The sequence below is a fragment of the Maylandia zebra genome, linkage group LG14, assembly GCF_041146795.1.
Source record: "Maylandia zebra isolate NMK-2024a linkage group LG14, Mzebra_GT3a, whole genome shotgun sequence".
Taxonomy (NCBI): Eukaryota; Metazoa; Chordata; class Actinopteri; order Cichliformes; family Cichlidae; genus Maylandia; species Maylandia zebra.
Genome location: NC_135180.1, coordinates 30,289,545 through 30,316,604, shown reverse-complemented (window position 1 = coordinate 30,316,604; position 27,060 = coordinate 30,289,545). Strand labels below are relative to the sequence as shown.

The 27,060-nt window shown below is 40.8% G+C and overlaps 1 protein-coding gene across 10 annotated transcripts in view; it reads left to right on the top strand.

Moving 5' to 3' along the window:
- Positions 1-27,060, top strand: part of robo2 (roundabout, axon guidance receptor, homolog 2 (Drosophila)) — a 260,051-nt gene that overhangs the window by 93,463 nt on the left and 139,528 nt on the right. For 9 of the 10 annotated variants that reach the window (XM_076873332.1, XM_004558245.4, XM_004558249.4 and 6 more), the window contains exon 2: positions 26,595-26,921. In XM_076873332.1, the coding sequence (XP_076729447.1) occupies positions 26,595-26,921 (327 nt within the window). Of the gene's footprint in view, positions 1-12,560; positions 13,071-13,204; positions 13,307-26,594; positions 26,922-27,060 lie in introns of those variants that run through there. The other variant, XM_004558248.4, reaches the window with a different exon arrangement.

Below are 27,060 nucleotides of genomic sequence, written 5' to 3'. Positions count from 1 at the left end.
ACTCAGGGGTGGGGGTCATTTTTTATTTTTTTGTTTGGTCGATGTTTTTTAAAGTGTCAATGTGCTTTGTTTGCAAGGCGGTCAGATATATTGATGATTGAGTCAAATGCGACAACTGAGCAACATTTTAATTTGGCATTTACACAGCCTAGGTGAATTTATATGTGAGGGTTTTTTTGTAACCCCTTCTTTTTGCTCCATATGAGCTTGCTACTGTAATTACGTCTTCATTCATAACTCCAGAATGCATCTTTGGTAATGCCAGTTGTCTTCATGGAAATGGATTTGTTGTGTCGGGCAACAGATATCTGATTTCTGAAAATTGCCTAGAGCCTAACAGAACTAGCCCAACCAAGAGTTAGCAGATGTGAACAATGTTATTCAATTCTCTTAACATATGTCTCCTGTGTGGTGCAAAGGAGACAGTTTTGTGTGAGGGTTAGGCTGTTTTTCTAGTCCACAGTCAGTTTGCCGAGGTTACGAGGGATGAGGAGAGTGAAAACATCTGAGTAGGGGTGAGAGAGAAGCTGTGAGAGGAGCAGTTTTAATTCTAGGCTCTGTTCCAAAAGTGAGTGCATTGTTGAGAGTGTAATGGGTTACATATTTTAGGCATAGTCTAGACTGTGTCCAAAAAAGTGCAGTCTTTTCACTGATAAAAGCCAAAATTCATCGACATTATTTTCCCTCAAAATGGGCTTCTGGTGAAATAGGTGGATTATTATGTTTACCATTCAAATTAAACCCCAGCATATTGGACTGAGTGCTAAAATGGATAAAATATAACAATTGCAATTTGCTAATTAGAATTAGGACCATTTGGAATGATTGGACGCATCCATAAAAGAAGTGAATGCAGTAGATTTACAGTACCTATCCTTTAATGTATCCTTTAATGTCTTCTTCTTTCTTGTTAGAGTAAATTAGAGTATGCTACATTGCTTAGTATAGTACTAAGTCTAGTGGCATCGCTATCTTCCATTATAGAGCTCTGTGTTGTCAATAAAAAACTTGAATCTAAGACATTTTCAACATTCTGGAATTAAGGGCTAGCTGCAAATTCCCTACATAACTAACTTTAAAATCCCTTTTCTCAGAGCAGCAATCTTTTCCATGTCAAAATACAGTTTTTTAAGTAACTACTTATATAGTATATAGCCACGTCTATTAGTTTTCAGCCCCATTACCACAGGTACAGAGTTGCACAGTGCTATATAAAAGTCTTGTTCTACTGATCAGTTCTTTATATTCTGCTAGGAAAATGGGAAATAGGTGCAGCAGTTTACTGAAGCATGTGCAAACAGAAATGAAAAAATAGTATATATCTTCAGCTCAGCCTGAACTCTATTAGGTAACCTTTTGTCTCTCAGGTACTATGCCAATTCTATGAAGGGTTGTTTCTATTTTGTAAGGGCATTTTTTCAGACACTGTTCATCTGAAATTAAAATGATATGTTTTTGGGACAGGCTGATGGTAAAATGTACCAAAAAATAGAATCTAAAATTGGTTCTTTGTTAAGTTTTCTGTTATGTGTAGACACAACACTAGCCTTTTTTATTCTTGAATGATTGATAAGTCAGTGTTAAGTGGCTGAACAAAAAAAAAAAAAAAAATATCTGAAAATGGTCATGCACAGGGCTTAAAATAAGTGAAAAGTAACAACAACAACAACAACGCAAAGAAAAGAAAAACAAAAAAATGTGCCTCTGAAAATGGTGAAATACAAGGAATGAACTAAAAATTAGTGAAAAAGCAACCAATGTTGAAAAGGGTTTCAACAGCTTTGAAAGAGTTTCAGTATTGCTCAAGACCACTTTGGAAAATTCCAGGAAGGTGTTATAAAAAAAATGTGGGATGACTCAAGACTTTTGCACAGTATTGGACAGAATCAAGGATCTAGTCATAGTTATAAACAATTGTGAAAGAATGGGTCTTTGTAAAGAACTCACTAGTTTTGAGCATGGTACTGTAATACAATGCTACTAAGCACAACAAGTCAGTTTGTGAAATTTCTTCTTATGAAAGAACCACATCAACAGATTGACTCAATAATTGGTGAGTTCCAAACATCCTCTGGCATTAACAGCACAAAAACTGTGCGCTGGGAGTGTCATGGCATTAGTTTCCATGACCAAGCAGCTCCTGTACAAGTGGTGTGTAGATATAGCCCAGTTCTTTTGTTCATAGAGTGTATGTGGTTTTCTTCATTAGTCATATTCAAATCAAAACTGTTTTAAATATGAACCTCCTGATCTGTAAAGTGCAGGTAGTGAACCATGCATATCTATACATGCTGTGTGCATTTGTACATTGAATGCCAAATATACAATTTAATGTAATTCTAACTTCCAACAACAGGACAGTGCAAAAACCTTAAATACTGTTTATTGATCAGATGTCACCACCACAAAAGGAGGTTTAATGAAACCCATAGTTCATGCTAATACCCACTCTGCTTCCTCTAACAAGGAATAATAAATATTTACAGTACATGTCCATACTATTGTATGGACATGTCTCTTTCATAATAAATAATCAAACTTGCTGCATTTATATATTTACAACTCAAGCTATAACAATGTACAAGTCTTACAACCTGTAATGTGGATGCAATTAGTTACTGGAAGCTCACACATCCATTTAGAGATAAAAAAGAAAATATTAACAGTTGATAGTACGGCATGTATGAGGTAATCATTCTTGCAGAATACTAAATGCTAGCGGTGAGCACCAAAAATAGACTTGACAATCTTCCTCTAAAAGTCTTTTTCTACAAAAAAATACTTCTCCTGTTAAATTACAAGCCAAAACAAACAGTAAAGTAGGAAATATATGCTCTATGTATTTATTGGTTAAATCATGTGAGAAATAAGGGTGTAATTGATTAAATGAGGCATATCAGACATCAGACTTTTAATGTATTATTTCTGTCTTATAGAGTTTATTCTACCCACCAAAATTTGTAAATTGTTATGTCCCAGTTGAGACTTTTCTTTCCAACTTACTGGGAAACTTGACAATTCTTTATAATGATTTTAATGAGCCAAAAGGAAATGACAATGAATACGTTTTTTTGTATATACAGTCAAACTGCGACTGTAAAAGGGACTGGTTTCCTTATGTCAATCATAAAACCTGTCTTCACTTTTTTATAGTCAGGTCCTTTATGTATGGCTAAGGGATTTATGAAGCACAGGAAACAGCGTCTGTTCTGAGCTTTGCTAATGATGGGTATAGCTGTGGAGGAGGACTGGAAAGAGGAAGGACAATGTCCTAACTGATAAGCAGGTTTGAGAGATACTTGAGACCCTCCCTTCCTCTCATTCCCTCCTTTCTTACTCATCAGGGCTCAAGTATTCTCACTCATTAGCCGCTGCTGCCCATCGTTCACTGGACCAAACTGTTTACCCTGCACTGTCATGAAAATAACGTGTACCCTGTTGTCAAGTGCTGCCCTAGGTGGGGAGTGACAGTCATGATGAGTTTCCACAGAGGCAGATTAAGCAGCTGCGTTCAGGAAAAAGTAGGGCAGCTAATTAGCTACAGCGATCAAGACCATGGGAGTGGGCTGTTTTTTCACCTAGACAGGGAAATTCCGTAAATGGCAGGAATGTGTTTAAAGAAGTGGGGCTGGAATATCTAATAAGAGTGGGAGGAAAGCAGAAGATGACATAGAATAGAAAAAGTGAAGGAGGGAGGCAGATTGTGCTGGAAAGTTTGCTCCGAAAAGGAACTTATAGTGTCATTTAAGCCTTTTTTTTGCCATGTGTGGGTTTGTTGATAGGGTTAGGGTTATCTTTTGAAATGTGTTTTTCAGAGGGAAAAATGCGTGCATTACAGCGTCTGTTCAGGACTAAATATAAATGTTTCTGTAACTCATTAATTTTTATTTTTGTTCAGTCATTAAATCTGAATTGATAATGTTTTGCTTTTCATTTCACTTGAAAGATAATTGTATTTTGCTAGTCTTTATTTAACTTGTTTGGTGTGGACAGGGCTCGGGATGTGGTGTCACATTTTTGTACGCCACAGTTCAACAACATTTGAATTTAAATGTGATTAGCTCTGAGCATTTTTGCTCAAAATGCTAGACCACTGACAGTTAAAATCTGATCAAACAACACCCCAGAGCCTTGATGAAATGGATAAACTATTAGACCCCATCTAAAAAATATCTAAGAATGTTTATCTTTGATTGCTGCATATTTAGTCATGAATTTTTGATAAAGAAATAAAAATGTGAAATTAAGTTTTATGTTTTTCACACTTTACATGCAGTGCTGTGAAAAGTACTCACCCCCATTCTGATTTTGTTTTTGGCATATTTGTCACACTTATGTGTGATCATCAATCTAAAAAAATCAACAACAAAAAAAAGCAAAAAAAGCAAACACAGTTCTGGAAAAACATGCATTGGACAGATGAAACCAAGATCAACCTCTACCAGAATGATGGCAAGAAAAAGGTATGGAGAAGGTGTGAAACGGCTCATGAGCCAAAGCATACCACATCATCTGTAAAACACGGCGGAGACAGTGTAATGGCTTTGGCATACATGGCTGCCAATGACACTGTGACACTAGTGTTTATTGATGATGTGACACAGGACAGAAGCAGCCAGCTGAATTCTGAGGTGTTCAGAGACATACTGTCTGCCCAAATCCAGCTAAATGCAGTCAAACTGATTGGGCAGCATTTCATAATACAGATGAACTATGAACCAAAACATTCAGCCAAAGTAACCCAGGAGTTAATTATGCCAAAAAGTGGAAAATTCTTGAATGGCCAAGTCAGTCACCTGGTCTGTTGAAGACTAAACTTTGGACAGAAAAACCCACAAGCAAACAACAATTGAAAGTCGCTGCAGTAAAGGCTTGGCAGAGCATTAAAAAAGAGAAAACCCATCACCTGGTAATGTCCATGAGTTCAAGAGCAATTATCCACAAATGGAGACACAGTAGAAGACCTTTCCAAGAGTTGCTGGCCTATAAAAATTTCTTCAAGAGGACATCAATGACACATCCAGAAATTCACAAAAGAACCGAGAACAATATCTAAAGAATTGCAGGCCTGCTATATCTGCCATAAAACTAACACAGCATTTTATAAAAAGAGCATCATACCAGCAGTCAAATATGGTAGTGGTAGTGTGATGATCTTGGACTGCTTCAGAACCTGGACAACTTGCTGTAACTGATGAATTCTGCATCAGGTCGTGCCCTGAAGCTCAAGCATGCTTTCTTTATGCAGAAGTACAATGAAACACACCAACAAGTCCACCTCTGAATGGCTAAAAAGTAAATAAAGGAAAATGAACAAAAACAAAATGAAGGTTTTAGAGTGGCCTAGTTAAAATCTGGAATTAAATTCAATAGCGATGCTTTGGAATGACCCTAAACTGGCAATTATGCAAAGAATAGTGGGCCAAAATTCCTTCACAGTGTTGTGAAAGACTTATCACAAATGTTTGATTGCAGTTCTTGCTGTCAGGGATGGCACAACCAGTTATTAGGTTTAGGGGGCAATTACTTGTTCACACAGAGCCAGGTAGGTTTTGATAACTTTTTTCCCCTTAATAAAAATCATCACTTAAAAACTACATTTTGTATTTTCTTGTGTTATCTTTGTCGGATATTAAAACTACATTGGTGATCTGAAACCTGCAAGTGTGATGTGGATGGATGAATATTGAACAGTTAAAAAAAACAGCAAAAGAAAAACCCCAAGACAAAACATTTTACTACATAAAGTTCGTCCTAAACGAAATCTGTACAAATAATAATCCACTTCACAGCACAGATTTTTTTCACTTCTGTTTTTTTTGTCTCCTCCATGTCTTTCAGTCTTCTGTGCTATTTAATTCTTTCTTTGCGACTTGCCTTTGTTTGATTTACATCATAAGGTTAATTTTTCTTTTTCTCTCTTTCTTTCTGCTCCTCTGCCAGTTCTTTCTGCACTTGATCGGATATTCTTGATCTATCCCTGTCCTGTGTTCTTTTTCTCCTGTTTTTTTTCCTTTACCTCTTCAAGTTCTGCTTATTTTACTTATCCATGACAAATTCCTTATTCTTCTTTATCAGCTCTTTATTTCCATCCTTCAGTTATTTATTTTTTATTTTTTTTATTTCTCCCGTGTTTTTGATTACCTACTTTTCTTTTTTCTTTACCTTGTTAAGCGCTTTCTTCTCATCCAACAGTTTTTTTCTTATTTTACTTCTCCAAAGTCGCCTTCTCCTCCTATGGTTTTTCCTCTCTGTCACCTCCTTTCTCAGGCTCTTCTCCAGAGCGTTACATTTTGGCCTGCTATTTTTGAAGGTTTTCAGTTAGCCCTGCAGAGAGGCTCTCCATCTCCTTGTTGAGTTCTAGTACTTTACTGTCCTTCTCCCTGAGCAGCTCTTTCAGGGTTTTTACCTCTTCCTGGCAGGCACTGGATTGATTCTCAGTCTCTAAACAGTCCTTGTCTTTCTGCTGGTTGTTCGTTAAGTTTTTTTCTTTCTCTGCCTCCAGCAGTGTGCTGAGTCTGTTCAACTCTTGTTGGTGTGACACTGGAAGCTTCTCCAGCTTGTCTGTTTTCAGTTTGTCCTCATGCACATTATGGCACATAGACAACCTTTCGGCCAGGAGGTATTAGATGAACTATGTGACTCTGTACCCTGTTTCAATTGGTCATTTTAACCCTGGCGGCATCAAAAACCTCAATTAAGTAGCCCATGATATTTTCCTAAGAAATGTTCACAAATCCTCGTTTGCATCATTGATAGTTCGTCTTGGCCACAAATAAAAGGGCAACTGAAAGCAACAATTTCTTGGTATCATAGGTATCTGTAGTTTTTACCACACATGTGTGAAGTATGGGTGTGTAGATATGAATTTTAAAAAAAAAGCTCCAGAGTCCTACGGCAGTCGGTGCTATTGCTCAAATGTGACTTGTTAAGATTTGTATCTCCGTCATTAGTAATTGTAATGTCAGGTGGTGGGGCCGGGGCATTGGCAATATATGCCAATATTAAGTATTGGTATACTGATAAATGAAAATTTAAAAAATAAATGAGAGATAGGAGAAATCTAAAATCATCTAAAAAACAAAACAAAACCCAACAATATTGGCCATTATATTGGATTTTAAAAACACCAAATATCTTTATTGATGTTTGTCACAAAGATATTTGGTTATTGGCAATGGGTTCCATTCACAATAGGCTAATATCCAGTGTTTGCATCATATATATCTCAATTCCTAACACATGTTTGATTGAATGCTTAATTGGATGCTTTTCATTTTTAAGGATAAGTAAATTTTATCCACTTTATACATCTAGGTAGTTTAATTGGAAACAATGTAGTGAAACACATCTCAGCTCGTAATCTAGTAAAATATTTTTAGTAAAATACTTGAAAATAATTAACACATTTACACTTAAAGAGTTTAATTCCCCAAATAATACAGGCAGAGGACAGAATGTGTATATGTTTACTTAGCTGAGATCATAATACATAAATAAAGACATTTTTAGCATAAGTAGATGCTGTAAATGTAGAAGTAGTTGCATTAAATTCAACCAGAATGCACAAAAGTGTGTGTGATGCTCAGCATTTGAGGGAGAGCTTCCTCAGACTCTCCGTTGATGTGTCCGCCTTCTGGTTTTGTTTGTTTGAATCCACTCGTATCCAAAATTTGTAATATGATGTAAATAGCAATGTTCAGATTAAAAAATAAATCACTTCATCTTTTAAATATATATTTTGGCCACAGAACTTGACATGAACTTCAGAGTTAATAACATAGAGATTCCAGTATTTTTTTTTAAATAGAATTTAATAAAAAGTTTATGTATGACTATGAAAAGGTGATTCCCTTGTAAGTACCACATTAAAACTTGCAACCAAAATCACAAACTGATGACCTTTTTAGTCACATGAAAATAAGAAAGTCAGCAAACTGTGGAGCTGAAGTAGATGTTAAAAGAAAGAACGCCTGTACAGTTAATCTTCTACTTCAATTTTCCAACATTTGATAGGGTTCCCCTATCTCGCTTCCTGTACCTTTCAGTGAACACAGAGGAAGAACAGACGATGCATTACATGCAAGGTTTATGTCCTGCTGATGGAAGACTCTCTCTACACTGAGCTCAAGTGTCATATCCTCCATACTCTCTCCATCTGTCTGGCCCCTTACTTAGCTTCTCTCAGGGAGTATCAGAGAGTACAGGTTTTAACTGGTGTCATGCTGACTTCCATTAAACATTTTATTGTCCCGAATAAACCCAAAATTTGGATACCTATAAATGTCTCCCCGGTTCATGTACCTTATTAAAGAAGCAAGTCTAGATTGCAAAAGCAGCCCTAGTTTAGTCTTAGCCAATATTTGAGGGGTATTTGCTTTTAGCTGGCCTCATTTCTAGACAGAGATTTTACAGAATCTGTACTCAGTAGCCATTCAGTGTGACCTTTTTAAAACTGCATGGGTCTTATTCACTGGTGACTAGAGTGATTTGCATTGTTGGACGATACATCATAGTGAAAGGTTTGTCACTTTTTAGGCTTAATGTGATATTGGGCTGTGTGTATTAAAGAGTAGAAGGAGAGGAGGGAAACAGTGATATCTAATAGATCTATGGACTCTTTGTCACGCTGAAACAAAATCAGAAAAAGTTGCTAAAGAAGGAAGTAATATTTCAGCGAATGTTAATGCACATGTGGTGATGTGTTTGCGAGTTCTGCCTGTGCCACACTCTGCCGTGTGTGTTTATGTCTGTCACTGGATTGTATAGGAATGTGTGTGTGTGTGTGTGTGTGTGTGTGTTTGTGTGCCCGTGTGGGCGTTATTGCCAAGGCTAGTGCGAAGCGGAGCACAGCTTAATATCTATGTTTGACATAGAGGCCCATTAATAAGGGCCTGATCCGAGCTGGGTGACAGGACTGCTGACAGAGGAGGATCATGGGGAAGAATCATGCCCTGCTGAGGGAGCCTGGGCTGCAGGTAGGCCCATTCTGCCTTCCCCAGGTGTCATTACGGATGCTGGGTAGGGAGCATAGGAGGAAGGGCCACTACTGACATCTACATTAATCACCCCTCCACACATCAAACCCCCCACCCCACCATCCTCTGCACACCACCTCCTCCCACCTCCAGCTCCTAATCATCCCCACGCAGAGACCCAAACCCAGTAAGGGGATACTCAGCCATGAAAGATATCCAGCTAAGAGCTCCCCAAATACCACTCTGATCTGATCATGAGTGATGTTGCTACCTGAACCTCTGACCTGGCGCACAATTAAAAACACTTTTCTTTTTCTCCCTCGGACACGCAGGAGAAGCACTTCTGATGAAACTACACACTTTGTCACTGTCTGCATGTGATTCATAGTTTGCATTTGGATTACGCCACAGTTACATGCAATTAAAGTGTTGCAAATACCTCTGCTGGAACGTGTAGCCTACAAACCCCCAGAGTCCGCAGATGCTGTTGTACACACTCCTGATCATCTCGTAGATATCACTCGGTCCACTTGGGGACCCGCTATTGATTCTCAGCCATGCTTTTATCTGCAGAAAACAACCACACTGTAGCACTTTGTGTTCGCAGCACTTTAGTATAACCTGAGCCTCATCATGGACAATTCTTAGTGAGAAAAAAACTGCAATAATTAAAGGGTGGAGCATTTCATATGTAGGCTGATCATGTCAGTTGTTGTATTGATTTGCAAACTAATATTTTGAATACTTATATTTGCCATAAAAGTAAGTGGACTTGACCAATTAATGCCATGTCATTTGACAAGTAGACGAGGATGGATGAATGTAGGTCAACCGTCCCAATGAATGGCTCCACCCATGGATCCGTCAATGAGCAGATGTTCTGGGGACATTAATGGGTAATTATCTGATTGATTATTAGTTTTGATTTAATTAAAAACACATAATTGCACACAAAAACATGACAGAAATTAGTTTAGGTCAAAACAAATGATTCATTTCAGCATCTGGTGGTAAATTCATATATATGTTGTCTCTTTGTGGAAAATAAGGTGCACTTGCATGCTTTTAATATATTGGAGTCCTGCGTTTTTAATGCACTCGTTCCAAACCGCTGCTCCTGATTTGCTTTCTCCCCACTGACGTCAGCCTCATTTGTTTGTGGTTACACCTCATCTGCAAGCTTTCAGTTTTTGAAATGAAAGAACTAATCAACCCAAGCAAACCTTGTTTGTCAGTAATATTATAAATGTCACCCTAATGAAAGATTTGTAATGTACTTCCAGCAGTGGAATGAAGCATAAGCTTGTATCCTGGTGTCCGTGAGTTATCAGTCCGTTGCGTATGCCCCCCAAACTCATTTTTATGTAACATGCCTTGTCCTGAGTAAACACAGCCTCCAGTTTAATTAAAATAAATCCACTTTGAGCTGATATTTAGAAAGCCACAAAATATCACTGCTTGTGCTACAGATAAAGTGATTGAGAGTGGGGAATAAAAGGCTGGGCTTGGGGGAGAATTACACTCTACTTACTTTTCCATCAATGAAGCCATACACTCCATTGTTTATGTTTGAAGTGGGCTTTTCTTTTTCGTAAATGACCTTTCTCCAGTTCCCTTTTTTCTCCCTCTCCTCTCTTTTATTTGCCTTCAACCCTCAGCAACACTGATGACACAATAAATTTCTGTTTGCCTCTTTGTGTGTCTGTTTGTGGCTGCATGCATTTGCTAGAATCTAGGACACTGGAGAGACACTGAGAAGACAGCATTTGCATGCAGCTCACAAACATATTAAAATATGAAGACAAATCACTGTGTCTGGCCAGCTGACAATGCTCCCTGCAACGAGAGCCAGCTAGCAAACTTACAGCATGTCGCAGTTCCCCGTAAGGCCTTTACAGGGCAAGCTTCGACATGTAGCTCAACAAACAAACAGAAGAAAAAAGTGGCCGTGAGCAGTCAAAGCTATCATTAAAGGCGGTGGAAGTGTTTCCTTCTGCCACAGCTATTCGATCATGTGCCTTAGCCTGTATATTGTTTTTAGTGGGAGAGCAGGGCTTTCAAACACATCTTGGGGGCACATATGTTGGGCTTTGTTGTATGGCTGACTTTGATGTAAATCACAAAATGAGAAATCCAAGCCTTTCAGCCCACACTTCTGCTAATGTTGCGTCCATTCAGAGGAGAAACAAAGCACCAACTTGTTAGATTGTGCGTTCCATCTTTTTACACTGGCGTGCCCAGAGCTGTATTCTTTAATTTGCAAGCATGCTTATTTATTGCTTTGTGCCATTTTTGCTTTCTGAAAGTCGTTTGAATTACACAATATACTGACTGGGGAAATGAAATGATAATACTTTGGTACAAATTTTGGAAAACAGTTTGTCAGCGTAATCATAACTTTTTGATGTAAAACAGTGCATTCGGCTTGTTATTTCCTAACATAGAAGATTTGAGATTTGCGTGCTGAAATTGCCCCTTAGGTGTGGCATTTATCAAATCATGTGAATTCATCTACTTGATATAACACAGCAATGCACGCAGTCTCCAAGTTTTCTTATATCCGTCACACTCCTGTTGGGTCTCCATATGCTGTACCATGGCTGTATACGGCTTCGTAGGCCGGTATTAAAAAAAAGAGAGCATGGTAACAAGAAGGTAGCCATAGCTGACACCAGTAGGGGGAGCTCACAGTTCATAGCTCCCCCGTAATAAACCCTGTACGGAAACATGCAGAAGGCTGCTGCGCGGTAGTTCAGACCACATACACGAACCTCCCCTCTATCTCTGACCATCAGCACATCTCTGGTCCTCCTTGTTGTTTCCAATCATGATTTGGCCATGATTAAAATTGGACTGCAGTAATGTTGTTCTCTGCATTCCGTGTGTGCGTCTGCATATCTCGCCCTTAAAAAGACATTTGTGTATTTATTTGTTGGTATGCAGAGCTGCTCCTCTCCTCATCCTGGGGCAGGGCCTCGGTCAATCAGTCATTGATTTCTGACAAAGATCATATTTACAATTCTGCTTCAGTATCTCAATGGATTAATATCCTCATGCTATTCAGCTTATAATTTCCCAGCAAGTGTAATTTGCCTGCGTTCAAATATGGAATATATTGATTAGCAGCTTTATCATATGATGAATGAATTCCATTCATAAAATAACGTGATTCTTATGTTATCCTGTTTTCGTTTTCCACCCTTTTACCGCTGTTGCCTGTGCAGATGTAGTTGTTGGCCCCACTAGGAAATGTTTCAGTAAATAAGATGCTTAAACTCCTTGATGTCTTAAGATAACATTGTTCTCCAACATCCAGCCCTGTGGTGAACAATGACTGCACTTGAGGCTGTAAACGTATAAAAAGTTAAACTCCTAATGTGTAAACATTCAAATATGTGTAAAGTGGTTTTATGGCTTTATTATCCTCCCTCTTTCTCTCTCTCTGCTTGAAATGCTTATCTTGATTATCACAACTTAAGAGAGATTCGGGCTGACATCCAAACTCTCCTCGTTCTCAAACCACTAGGCTGCTCTCTCTTCGTCTCGCTCCTGATTTCGCGAACCGATCCTTGTTTTGTGCGAGTGCGTCGAGCTTCAGTGTGGTGGGCTGCGGGCTGTGCGCAGAGACCGTGCGCTCCTAGCGGCCGCGCTGTTGAAACCCAAAGGCAGAAAGAGAGGAGGATGTTGAACTGTAGAATGACTGTACATTCACAGCGCTGAGCACATGGGTCTTTCGGGAGCTGCTTCTCGCTACAATAACACAACTTTCTGGAAATGCATGATAGCTGAAGTTTGGTTTGCTGCCGAGTCGTCTCTCCAACTATGGAGACGTCGCTGAAGATTTGAAAGGTGCCAGAGACGCGTCTCAAGGACCCGATAACGAGCGGAGAAGTATAGATACTATGCTGTGTTTTCCAGTGTGGACTTAAATTACCTTTCTTTCAGACTCTGTTCGTTACAGCGTGTACAGTAGGTCATCTTGTCAAACAGCAGAGACTGCAGAGGAACTCACGGGGCAAGCAGGGATAATATCCAAAGACCGAGAGTTTGGATTCAAGGTTCGCTGTGTATTTACATCCCGCTCTGCTCCGGGTAAACTACTACTTTAAATGGATCCTCTCTGTTGGACCTTAACACTGGCTTTTGTCAGTAAATAGGGCCCATCCATAACTCCTAGAAACACGGAATTGACTTGATTGTCATTTTGGACATCTTTCTTTCTGTAGTGAAATCGAGGATTTACGCGCCCGCCGTGGATGGTTAATATGCTAGTATGGGTCCGCTAGCGTTCATCCTTGTCAGTGGACTACTGTATTTTCAAGTTGATGGTAAGTTACTAAACGCGTTGTTGTGTAAAACTCCTTAAATATATTATAATGTTCTGTTCTTCCCTGACTCCGCAAGTCCCTGCCGTGCAACACCCAGTTTAAAGCCAATTTTGTTTCTCATTTATTTTACAGTTTAATTATTATAATAATAATAAGTCGCCATCAGCATTGGCTTTTGGGTGATAACATGACGAGCTTGTGGAGTTTTTATTTAAATGAATTTACATCTCCTCAGTGCTTATTTTTCATTTTCTTCTCTTTTTTCATCCACTAAAGTCGAAGCAAAAAAAAAACGAAGAAATGCTTAAAACCAACAAAAAAGCTCCTCCCAAGAGGCTAAAATCGGAGCAAAGATTAGGTGTATTTTCTTTTTATATGCAACAGATGAGAAAAAGCTGTTCAATATAATATAGAACCATAGCTCATACCATGACAGAACACTTTAAATGTGTTTTGAAACACTTCTGACTGTGACACAGGTTTTAGAGAAAGCTGAATATAAATGATTTCCAGGTTCTGTCACAGCGGCTACAGGTATTTCCATTGCAGAGGTGAGAGAGACCCTTTTGGAAAAGGAAAATACAGAACGTATCAAACATATGAGATTCGATGTGGTATAAATGGAAGTAGTGCTGTATAAAACAGACAGTAGCCTAGTTCTGCTCTGTAAATTTGGGGGTCATTGGCCTGCTTCTTATATATGCTATGATTGTACAATACTCAGTGTCTGCACTCTGCACTACATGGCGTGGTTTCTGTGCTTTAGGTTTTCAGAGCTGTGGTTGTGCATTGTGGTGTAAGCTGACCTAAACCAAATCTGGAACAGTGCCACAGTTTATTATTTCCATTTGTTTGATTAATGTTTAATGATGATGTGGATTACAGACAAGATTGATTCATTTCTGCAGCCAAAAGCTCCTGCCCTCTTGATCCAGTCTACCACTGAGTGCCCAGTCAGCATCTTTATATTACATGCTTCTCAGGATTCTCTGGCCTACAAGGGAACTAGTTTAATAGAGGAATTAAAACAGCTTCAGCTAGAGAGTTAATGTAATGACTCACAGCAATCATCAAAATAGGACAGCTTAGGTGACGGAAATCGTGATTGGAATGGGTCCAACCTGTGACTGGCGAAACGATAATCGGTATTAAGATGTATTACCTTCAAATTCCGTGGTCTGCTTTCATTTTAGTGCTTCTTTTGAAAAGGACACACCTTTTTTTCAGTGGTCTTGCACACTGTCTGCACAGACAATCAGAGGCTTATAATCAAAGAATGAGAAAAGAATACTTCTGACGAGTCTCGTGCTGGGTCATTATATTATCATACGTGAGTGATGATTCACACATATGTTTGTATTGCATTGTTTGCTCAGCTTATCCATATGTGAACCAGTTTTTTTTGTTGCCCCTGAATGCAAGAGTCTGTAAGGTCCCATTTTTTCTTTTCTTTTGCCTGTCAACCCACGCTTTTGTTCCTCACAGCTGCAAGTTTTGGTTCTGAAGCGTCTTAGTTCAGTGTCCACGTTTAGTAGTTTGCAAATCAAGTCTCCTTTCTTCTGGGAATTGAATTTTTTTCCCCTTGGCCTTTTTTGGTGTTTTTTACTCTGTTCAGCCACTGGTTGCTAAGCAGTAGCTGATGGCATTGCTAGCTGGACAGAGAGAGAGAGAGCACATCTCCCAGGGAGCAGTGGATCTTCCCAATCATTTGCCTGTCACCCTCCTCCCCCCTCTGTCTTGCTCTCCTATTCCATCCCAGCAGAACTCACCCATCACCCAGCCTTTTAAGAGGTAATCTTAGGGTCCATGGAGAGGGAGGAGCTTCCACTAAGAGTCCACTTGGGCAGACAAAAAGGCCTGGAGTTGCATTCACTGGGCTGCATAGCCAACAAAGCCAAGACTTGTGAATGGCGTCAGTCACTGTTTAGTGTGCTGTGATTAATACTGCTAGTGTGCAGGAGAGGACTGATACTGGGAGGGAATAGGTGGAGAAAGTGGATGTGTGTTGGCTGTTGTTGGCCAGAGTTGGAAGACATTTAGTGACCCGAGACAAGTTGTGCATCTGAAAACAGTTTTACCACAGTGTGTGGGGGTTTTTTGTATGAAAAGGCCCACTGCAGTAGGATATACTTTCTGGAATACACATGTCTGCAGCTGTTTTTGTTATCTTACAAACTCTGCTGTGTTGCTTTTGAAGCTGGTTTAGAACATGCTTTGCATAGTGGACATGCACTCCTGACCCTTTGCTATTTTGAGATCTCCTGCATGCCTGTGTCTGATGTAGGAGCTGGTGACATCACATTCATCCTGGGTGATACACCAAGAGGTGCTGAAATAAGGACCAACTTAAATAGGTCAAGGAGGCTGTTTAGATGGCCGCTTGGGGATGGGGTCGTTTCTGTGGATAGTGTGTAGTTTTTGATTCACCAGCGGGGTTGGGGCTTCACTAATGCTGAGTCAAGAGAAACTCAAACCAGGAGAGCGCGCGTGTGCGTGTGTTATGGAAAGGAGGAGGGACAGAATGGGTGCAATCAAATCTAAAAACTGAGAGAAGAGTGGTTTAACAATACAATCTTTTAAATATAAATTGCAAGGCTGATGCTTTATTACCGAAGAACACTGCAAACTAACAACTCTGTTAATGGTTATGATTAAATGAGAGAGGTTTATAGTGCTGGCCTATAATGGAAAGTAAGCCCAGATTAAAATAGTCTAGGTGAATGATGAGGCAGGCTGAGGTCATTGTGTAAGAGCCATTGCGATTCGTGCCCCAAATGTGATTGTTCTGCTCGAGCTGGCAGTGTTTAGGCAGTGTTATTGTAATTGCGGTTCATTTGCTGGAATGGTGTTGCTGTAATGGTGAACCTTCATCTCAAATGTACAGGAAAGTCCCCTCTCTACTGTCTCCCATAGTCTCATCACTGTCAAGGAAGTCGCCTTGCTCTTCGCCATGAAGCGCTACTGTTTATTCTCTGATTAACATCAAAAATGAGTTAAGACAACAAGACTGAAGCTGGTAATCATAATACAAAGTGACAGAATAGGGAACGAGGAAATGGGATGCGGTGAGCACTTGTCCAGTAAAAATCAGCTTCCTGATCCTTTTGTGCCATTTAAGTGATAAGTGTTACTTGGCCGGTAACGTTGTCATGTCATCTCCTATGATGTTTTAACAGCCAAGTCTGGCTGCTCAGTGGTTCGTGTTTCAACAGCGATCACTTCACACATTCAACACGTGATAGAGTAAAGTTTGAGCTCTCCATAATTCTTTTAAATCACAAAAATAATGCCGTGTGATCACTGAGATATAAGAGGATTCACAGCTGTTTTAAATTCTTGAAACACGATAGGTAGTGTCTTTGCAGTTTCATGGTGCAGATGTGGGAGAGAAAATGTCAGCTTCAGACAATGCACATGGCTGGTTTTCCTCTAAGACCAGCAAAATGGAGGGAAGGTAATGCCACTTTTCCCTGTTTTACCTCCGCTTTATTAAGCCCCAGTCAAGCATACCCCTGACATTTACAGAGCGGAATTGCACAGAGAAAAAGACAAAATAACTGAGAGATTACAACAGGACCAAGTAGAGGTTTAACACTGTTAGGTAGACAGCTAGTGTCTTTCCTCCCACAATATATATTTTCAGATCTTCCCACAGTCTTGCTCTTCCCCTGTATCTCACGTACACACATACTGTCATTGCTCAGGTATCCCATCAGTGGCGGTGTCAATGAGGGTGGAATTCAAACAATGAGGAGTTTATTGTACACCTGTGATAGGAGCATAAAGTGGGAGTGTGTTTAGGTTGGGGTGGGGGAGGAGTGATATGATGACTAGAGATAACTAAAGCAGGTAAAACAAGTGGTAAGGGCCTTCACCTGTCTCACACACCTGTACTTATAGAATACACACCTGTGCTTACCGCCTGGGCCCCAGAGCACAGATATAAGCCTCAGTCTGTTCTGTCATCGTCTTTGTTTCGCAAACAGCAGATTAAAAGTTGTAAGGGGGCCAGCAGTAAATAAAGGTGCCGTTATATAAATCAGGATGTGCAGGATGTGTTACTCATTTACACTGTGGAGTTGATGAGCAGTCCTATCAGGAAAAATGTAACTGTCGTAAGAGCACGGCAAAACAACATGACATAAGGACTGAGTATAACAGAAGCCGGTAGTGATGTGAACATGGAAGGGACTGAGTGTTTGTCTTATCTGTGTTTTCATGTTCCAAGCTGCACTGAAATGTTTTTGGGGAAAGCATTTATTTACTCTGTGTCCCGTTGCCCTCACCCTGCCCTCTGTTTGGCTGTCTCGCAGCAACCTTCAGATAGGAGGAAGGGATGTCAAGGTTGAGTGACTCATGGAAGTACATGGAACTGTATAATCCATGCTTTTAGGATAAAGCCCCCTACACAAACAAACACAGATACACAAATCCACCGTAAACTTACAGACCATACAGATCTATACTGGCAAACATAAAGTGATTGCAGGAGGATAAAGCAAGAAGAAATAATGCACAATTACAACGGTTCAGATAGAGGGGGGAGGAGGTGGAGGTGGAGGTGGTCAACAAGTACAAGTACCTCGGGCTGTGGGTGGACAATAAACTGGACTGGTCATGCAACACAGAGCACCTGTATGAAAAAGCCCAAAGCCGACTGTACTTCCTCAGGAGGCTGAGGTCTTTTAACATCTGCAGGAAGCTCCTGAGGATGTTTTACCAGTCGGTGGTTGCTGGAGTACTTTTCTATGCTGTGGTGTGCTGGGGGAGCAGCACAGCAAAGAAGGACTCATCCAGGCTGGAGAAACTGATCAGGAGGGCTAGCTCTGTGGTCGGCATGAAGCTGGACACTCTGGTGACAGTGGCAGAGAAAAGGACATTAAAGAAACTGATGGACATTATGGACAATGCCAGACATCCTCTGCACACGGCCATAAACAATCAGAAGAGTCTGTTCAGTGACAGGTTGCTTCTCCCAAAGACAAGAACTAACAGACTTAAAAACTCCTTTGTCCCACACGCCATCAAACTGTTTAACTCCTCTCTGGTGGGGAGAGGGAGGGGAGACAGGAGGACAAAGGAGGGAACAACTAAGCTGTAGTGCCTCTTCACCTCACTGTACAATACCTTTTGTGCAATACTTTTGTAAATAGTCAACGGTGCAATAGACTCAATACTTGAAATGTGCAATTCACTTGTATTTTTATTTTTATTCCTATTTATTCTATTTATCCCCTTCGTATATTTTATTTATATTGTCTCTGTATTTATATATATGTGTGTGTGTATAACTCTGTAACTTCTGTCGGTGCTGTGCTTTTTTGGAAATCGAATTTCCCAGAGGAACCCACCCGAGGGATTAATAAAGTTCTATCTTATCTTATCTTATCTTAACATTGGAGGGATGTATGTGTTTTTAATTTTTGACGTTTTAAGCCAAAAAACAAAACATACTCTCTTGTTCTTCATTGTTAAGACTTTGTGTGACAGTTGTGCCTGAGCTGAGTATCTCACCAGTGTTTTAAAGATGAGGTCAGGTCTGGTGATAAAAATGCATGAGCTGTCTCGCAGTGCAAGACATATGAAGATGGACAGCCAGAGTACGACACTCAAGCACACATCCATCACGCGCAGCAGTAGTCCAGCACAGCTGTAATGCTGCTCAGAGTGGTGGAGCCACTGAATAAGTGTCTTGTTCCACCGTCTTCATCTCCTGCTCGGTCTATGGATCACCTAGCCATGACAGCTATCCAGCTTTTCTTACCTGAAGCTAACTGGAGGATAAAAACCTTTAGAAATACAAAGACTCCAGACTATAGACCATCACCTCATTAGAGTAGTGTTTCAGAGCAGAGGCTATCACTTTGATGATGCACAAATGAAAAATGCACGCATCTCTCTCTGTCAGTACTGTAGGAACCTGTTCTTGTCGTGTCCTTGCTGGGAAAAGAAAAAAATGGCACCCCACTGCTTTGTAAACCTAGTCACCATGACCCGGGGCGAGTTGATTTACTGTATATAATGACTCCTGGTGAGACTGGCTTTGTGGTTGAAGTTTCAGTGTGGAACGTGGCATCAGCCAAGTGTCACAACCGTTTCGGTGAAGAGGACAAAAGCCCTAATCACATCCTTGAACATTTGAACTCTCCACTTTCACTTCCAGGATGGTGGTGATTTTTTTTTCTGCATAGCTGCTCCCGGGCATTTGTCACTGAGAGGCTATGCAACACAGAGCCAGCTCCAGAATTATGAACTGCTGTAGGAGTGTGCGGGTAAATGTGTTTTGGAAACACTATTAATAACCATCAAAGTCTTGTTTTGTGTTAGCGTGGATACATGGGCCTCAATAAACTGAATGAGTCCTCTTCCACTTACTGCTGGCACCCTTGACCCTGTATCCCAAAGCAAGACCACACTAAATGTCTTGTGGTATAAAAATTTAATAAATCTTATTCTGACTTGCTTGGCTGCACCTTAAAAAAGGAAGTATCAGAGCCGGTGCTTTGCTTTCTGAGTTTATCGGTTGGATGGTGTGGTTATAGCTCTTATTTTTCATGTTTCCATCTGGAGTTAAGCTTATCTAAGGACCACTGGAGTGCTTGACATGCAGGGAGGACCAATGAGTTTTTATATTTCCTTGCTTTTTTTACAACTTGGGTAAGAAATCCTCTTAAAAACATTTTGGGTTTGACCTCTGTCCTGTGAAATAATATCATTCGTTTTGAGAAAATACTTATTTTTTGTTTGTGCGCTTACATAGGAGGCTCAGGTTAGTTATTTACCTTCTGACTACCTGATGTCTCTGTGTGACATACATATGCTCATCCTGAAGAGGACTCAGCTGAATGAAATGCTTGTGGTTAGATAGCAGAGAGATACTGTTTCTGAACACATCAGTCCTGGTTTTGGCCTTTCTGTTTAGTCTCTTTTTTTTGTTTTCTCCTGAAAAACTCCACAGCTAAATTTAAGTTAAATTAAGGTTTCTATTATTTGAATAGCTTATTATTTTGAGTGCTTTATGAAAAGTGTGTCAGTATCTCCCAGCCTAACTGTAGGCAGCTAAATAAGTCTATTTAGGATTAGTCAGTCCACTTACTGCAAAGTCACACAGTCACAGCTCAACACCATGTGTCACCTACACCCTTCTCTATCCCCCTCCACATTTGATCAAAATCTATATTTTTTAATTTCTGTTAACACCTGAAAGTGATTTTGAGTCAGCTGTCTTTACAATTACACGCACTCTGCACACACGATATACCATGAAAAGATAGATCTAAACACTGCTGCTTTCTTATCTAATTTGTAGAACATTTACAGAGATTAAAATGACCAAAGAAAATTGGACTCTATTACGATTGCTTATTACTGATGATCATTGCATGACTGGAGCAAGTGAACATTACCTTAACTGTAAGGGATTCTTTGTAGTGGAATAGGAAGGGGAGACTGGGCTGGAATTGAAATCGTTGAGTTTCCAAGCACACAACTTTAATATCAAGGTTACTGTCATGGTGCAAAGCAAAGGCCAACAGTCAAATGCTAGAGCAGAGGCTCTTCAAAAGGATCTGCAGGAAAAAAGAGAGGTTTGAAAAAGGTGGGGTGGCGCAGTGAGCTACACGCTTCACTGGCCCAGGAATCGGAAATCATTTAATCTGCATCACGCAGTTTAGTATCCCTACCAGTGGCCTGACAGCCCCACAGAACTAGCACTGTACTCCTTGTACTAATCAGTCCATACAAAGAGAGGAAGCAGCACGCTTGTCAACACTTTTCCCTTTACAATAAAGCAGTCTTAACTGTTTTTACGTTATCCTGCTCTTCCTCCTTTAGTATCTTGTTGCAAGTCAGCGATCTCCGCTCTTTTGAGACGAGGCAAGTGCTGAAAAGTGATAACATCGCCTTTTCTGTGCATGGATACTCATAGTAGGGTGGAGAGTAAGAATGGGGGAAAACAAGGTTGAAACTCCTTGAAATACAAGCAATGTGAATCAGCCCTTTGCAGTAAAATCAGATATTCTGTTTCCCACAGTTATCTATTTATATATTCCATCTGCATGGGGGAGAGAGTAAATACATGGATGCAAAGTCAATTTGACCCCACCTCGACATTGCCTGAAATACACTCAGAATGGAATTCTATCTGATATTTGTTAGAGGCAAGCATGGATGCATTGAGGGGTTGGGAGCAGCTCATAGAATTACCCCTGTGTTTGCTTTCAAAGTATGGATCCTAGCAGGAGAAGAGAGGAGCAGTATGCGGAGCACTGAGGTGGAACAGACTCCATCATGTGAGCCAGTTACCTAGTTGAAACCCCTCCCTCTCTTGAAACAGAAGATGAAGCGGAGGAATCTGCTCTGCACCTGTGAACACTCTTCATTTCACTCTGTGTGTCTTCAGTTTGAGGATTCTGCTGTATCGAGTGGCTGGCCGGATGCGCTGGACTGGGCTGGGCTCCAGCAGATACAGCAGGATGTCTCCAGTGACACCTCACTGAGATGGGCTGTTTGTCTGGTATTGGAGTATACTGGCGCTCATGCGCTGTGACGCCACTGACAGCTTGGCATAAAGAAGATGAATTTCGGGTGCAGAACGGGCTGCTTGGAAGTGTCACGGCAGGGCCGGTGCTGAGGCGTAGAGGGCCAGTAACATCCGTCTTTCACCATCACCAGTTTCCCCCTGCTGCTTTATCGTATTTCCCCTTTGATGACATGACGGATATGACTCAGTCACCCTCACAGTGAGGACAGCATGTAACAGGACAGGGAGCAAGTGAAATGGACAGAGGGATATGGGGAGGTAGAGGCGGAGATGCATAGAGAGAAGGAGATCGAGTGGGAGGTTGAAGAGAAGTGGAGAGAGTTGGGAGAAGTGGGAGGCAGAGGGAGGGTATACTTCAGATTGGACAACATGGATCTAATGCATAATTCATTCACTCTGAAAATTCTTTGAGGTTTTCTTTTTTTTTTTTTTTTGGACACTTTTATATTCACTCAGTCCACTGGGTTTCAGCACTTTCTGCCCGAAATACCTCGGCCTTTTCCACATTATAATATTACTGCATTCCTGGCCCGGACCTTGGTTTTTTCTGTTTGATGTTTTATGGCGCTTTGGTGACCAAAACTTTTTGCCTTGGTCTGGGGTTGCCATTGGTTACCTCTGATTAGCATGCATCTGTTGGTAGAATAATTAATATCTCTTTGGGGAGCCCTTCCTTCAGTGCTCTTCCTGTGACTGGTGTGTGTATTGATTTGGTTGGTGGGAGAATTTCTCCTGGGAGCTAATAAAAATAATTACAAAAAGATCATCAAAGGCCTGGCCTTCTGTTGCACACATGAATAAATATGTGACAAAGATAACAGAAAAGACCAGTTCTAGGTGTGTGGTCAGTGGTAATGCAGGAGAATGAGTTGTAGTTAAGCAGCTTTTTATCTCGGATTTAAAGGACAAATGTTACCCATCTTATCTTGTTTAACCTATATGTTTTTCAGTTATATTTCAATGCTAACGTCACATATTGGTTGAAACACTATAGCGGGAGAAAAGCGGGTGCTCAAATACTGCACATTTCTTGGATAACAGCACAGCGAAATTGCATCCATTTCAGTGAAGCTGACATAAGTAGACGGGAAGAAAAAAGGCAGAAAAGAATCAGCTTCTGGTTCAGTAATCCCTCTCTGATTTAATTCCCTGTCTGTGTGCTTGTTTGTTTGTTCTGTGGTTCCTACTTTTTTCCAAAAGTGGATGACTGCACAGCAGTGGTGAAAAGTAATGGCGGTATTATTGCAGACAGGGGGAAACACGGCATTTTGATTGGAGCGTGTGCCCTGAGACCCAGTGAAGTGCACTCGCCTCAGCTCAGAGAGCACTTGATTGCACAGCACCAATGATCACATTAAAAGGGCAACAGAAAGCCCATTTACCGTAAAGAGAGTGGGAAAAGGGGCCCAATAGGAAGCTGAAAATTGACTTTCGCTCCTGTGAGGAGTTAGGTCTGATGGCTCAACAGTGGGAATGTATATAAAGTTTTTTAATTTGATATTTTTGGACAGTGCACATTCAGGGACATTCATGGAAGCCACATGAGGGCTGTAGTAGATACACTCGCTTAAGCTTGTGCAAATATTTTCTTTGCACTTTTCAAAGTGAAACTGCTCACAAGGTTTATGTGTTGAAGTTTTTCAGTATTGAGATTAATGGGTCATTTTCAAACCATATTCCACAGCATATGGATGTGCTTTTAACCTCTACACCTGACTCAGGAAGGACACTGACCAGTCACGTCTGGCCTTCTGTGCACCCAGCTTAGCTTTTTTTGGCAGTGAAAGGACAATTGTAGAGGCATCTGCTGTGTTCATTTCCACAGGAAAGAGGAGACCAGATGGAGACTCAAGGTTTAAGTGATTAGAAAGCAGTAGATTGGAATACAAATTGGATTCAAAGAAATTAGACTGATAGAAATCGAATAGAGTCACTGCAGTTTAGTCATGTCCATTGGCCTTAGCGGAAAGCCACTGCACGATTTGTGGATTATTGGGGAAGCAGATGCTCCAATGAGATAAGAATAAATGTGCGTTTGACACTGGATCTGAGTGAGAAGGGGGCCTACATGACTGTCCTTTATCTTGCCCTCCATTTATCAATGTCACAGTGTTAATTACTGCTTAATCTATTAAGTCACTTATTGCCAGAATACAAACTTGCTCTTTGCCCTCTCTGTGACAGGAAAATTGGCTGCTGGCTAGGTTATTGTTCCCTACTTTTGGTGAAAAAGATAGCAAGAAAAATACCTTAGATTTTTGTTCCAAACACCAGCTATACTTCTTCAGTTTTCCACATAATACCAATGAGATTAGATCATGGACTCTGGGGACAGAATATTACCTACCCCTCTACTACAGATCGCTGTCTGTGGCACCAGTTAGTGCAAGACACCAGGCCTGATCACTAATCAATGACAGGGAAATGGAGGGAATTAGCCCAAATTAGCAAGAAGAGAGAACAGACTGCCTCCTGTTCAGGGGTCAATATGTCCCTATCTGATCCCTGATTCCTGACATTTTGTGGACTAGTGCACATTTCCAGACTAAATCTGTGTGTTTTGTGTGTGTTTGTGTGTACATATGCACACACATCCACCACACTTGGTCTTTGAAGTGGATTTTATGCTGACCAGCAGGTTTCTGCTGGCTCGTGTCCCTTTGCCTGTAGACTCATGAGGAGAAAAGACCTCGGTACAGCTTGTCCTGGTTTCCCCTGGGAGGTTGAAGTGTAACGGGTGGTGGGATGTGCAAAACCCAGCCAAACAAAGAGCTGAAACCACCGCTGTTATGCTTGCATCCTGTGTTCAAATTACCCCTTACATAAGCACAAAGGCCTATGTGGTATACTGCACTTCTGTGCAGCAGGCATCATTCTATTACCCCACTGTACTGCCCCCAGGGAAGGGCACAATCATCAACTCTGCTCAATCACATGCACACCTGCAACAGCTCATTTTAAGACAAAGAGCTGAGCTCTTAACTTAAGGCAACACTGAGTGGTTAACATTTAGCTGTCAACTGAAGCAGAGTTATTGATGAGGTATTGAATGGTTCAAAAGAAAAAAGGGTTGTTGGAAAACTGTGCCTCATTCCCCATTCCCTTTGCTGTGTCTTTGATTGCTGGATCAGACTGTTTGATTGTTGCATGGTTCCCATGGCTTCCTTGATATAAGAGTGTGTGCGTGCGTTTGTGTGGCCTACAGCCTCTTATCACCATGGGTAAGACCTGGTCACAGACACACTGCGCACTCTGACTCGGGGAGCATTATCTTAACTGCCAGGCTCCAAAAGCTTACCCACTGTAAGCTCTAATGAAAAGGAGTGGGCCAAGGTTTTCAACCACAGGGGATTAGCATTTGACATTAGTCTGGACCCCAACATTCATATTCACATCACATGCCTGCTTTTTGCATAGTGAACTCCCACTTTTCCTGACTTTTTCTGAAAACCAAATATAGAGGGCAGATAAACAGCATAATGTGGGTCTATGTGTGTAATTCTAATGTAAGCTAACTGTATGCCTTCATTCACTGTTTGCCTGTAAGTTCCATTACTCTCAAGCTCTTGCATGGGCTGAGAAGAGCAGATAGAATTTTTTTTTGACTAACCTGTTATGGTTATTAAAAGCTTTAATAGGCTTTTATTACAAGCTTCCATCCCAAGTCAGATATATAAAGGCACTTACCTCTGCTATTTGGGTCCAGGCAGCAAGAAAAATAGCAAAAACAACTGCTTTTGTCACCTGGTTTTTGAACAATGTGAATCAAAATTGGGGGGGTTTAAATGTGGATACATGTAGCCAGATTAGCTGTTTTGGGTGGGTTTTTTGTATATACCTATTGCTGTTGAGTTGAATTATAGCTTGATGGTTTTAGATGTCGCTTAGTGAGTAGTAACTGCATTTGTAAATTATGTATAGGCTGCCAAATCAACTCAGTAGAACACAGTGGATCGCAGTGGATATTGGTTCATTACACAGAAAGTAGAAGTTCTGTTGTCCTTCTTTTCCAGTATATATTAACTTGAGTTTACTTTTTATTTGAAAAAGTGGATTACCAGAGTTTCTTTTCCTAGTTGTTACTATTTGTTTGTTTTTTATGGGATACTTAACATTGAATTATATATGTCCATCAATTTTCTTAATCGCTTTTCCAATCCAAGGTCACATGGGCACTGGAGCTTATCCCAGCTGTCAGGAGCAAGAGGCAGAATGCATTCTTGACAGGTCGCCAGTCAATATAAATGGCCAGAGCATGGAAGCAGACAATCATTCACGAGACATTCACACTTACAGACAAAATCCCCAGTTAACCTATTATGCATTTCTTTTGACTGTGGGAGGTAAAAGGCAGTAGGTACCCAGTGGGCACTGGGTAAAAACCCCACACATAAAGGCCACAGCTGACCAGTGGGTTCACCCTGGACCCCTTTGCTGAGAAACAACACTGTTTATATGTGCTTTCACTGTGCCACCTGTTTATATGTTTTTCTTCTTTAAGAGTAAAAGTTGTCAATTGATACCTTGGAGACCGCTTCAGAGCCACACCTCATAGTTTTTGCTCTGGGCAGAGGTCGGTCTTCCCGACCCAGACAACTTATTTATTTTGTTGCTATGAGTTGTGTTTATTAATTAAAACCCCATATTCCCACTATTTTTCTATTGTTTGTTATGAAAGAGGTTCTTAACTTTATAAAGCTTATATAATAACATCACTGAACATAAAACATCCTTTTTTTTCCTCAGGATCCCGTCTGCGCCAGGAGGACTCCCCACCCCGGATTGTGGAGCATCCCTCTGACCTGATCGTATCCAAAGGGGAGCCCGCCACTCTCAACTGTAAAGCAGAGGGGCGGCCAACCCCGACAGTGGAGTGGTACAAGGATGGAGAGCGGGTGGAAACAGACAAAGATGACCCACGTTCCCACCGTATGCTGCTGCCCACCGGCTCACTTTTCTTCCTGCGCATCGTTCATGGACGGCGGAGCAAACCAGATGAGGGAGCCTATGTCTGCGTGGCCCGGAACTACCTGGGAGAAGCTGTGAGCCGCAATGCATCTTTGGAAGTAGCATGTAAGTCAAGAGTCTCTTCTCCTCTTTGCTGGAGTTCAAAATGATTCTGCTCACATTATGTAATTTATAAGGACAGATAAAGAGAAATCCTGATCTCACTGCTTACTGATGGAAAGACTGGATTTGCATTCAGCACATT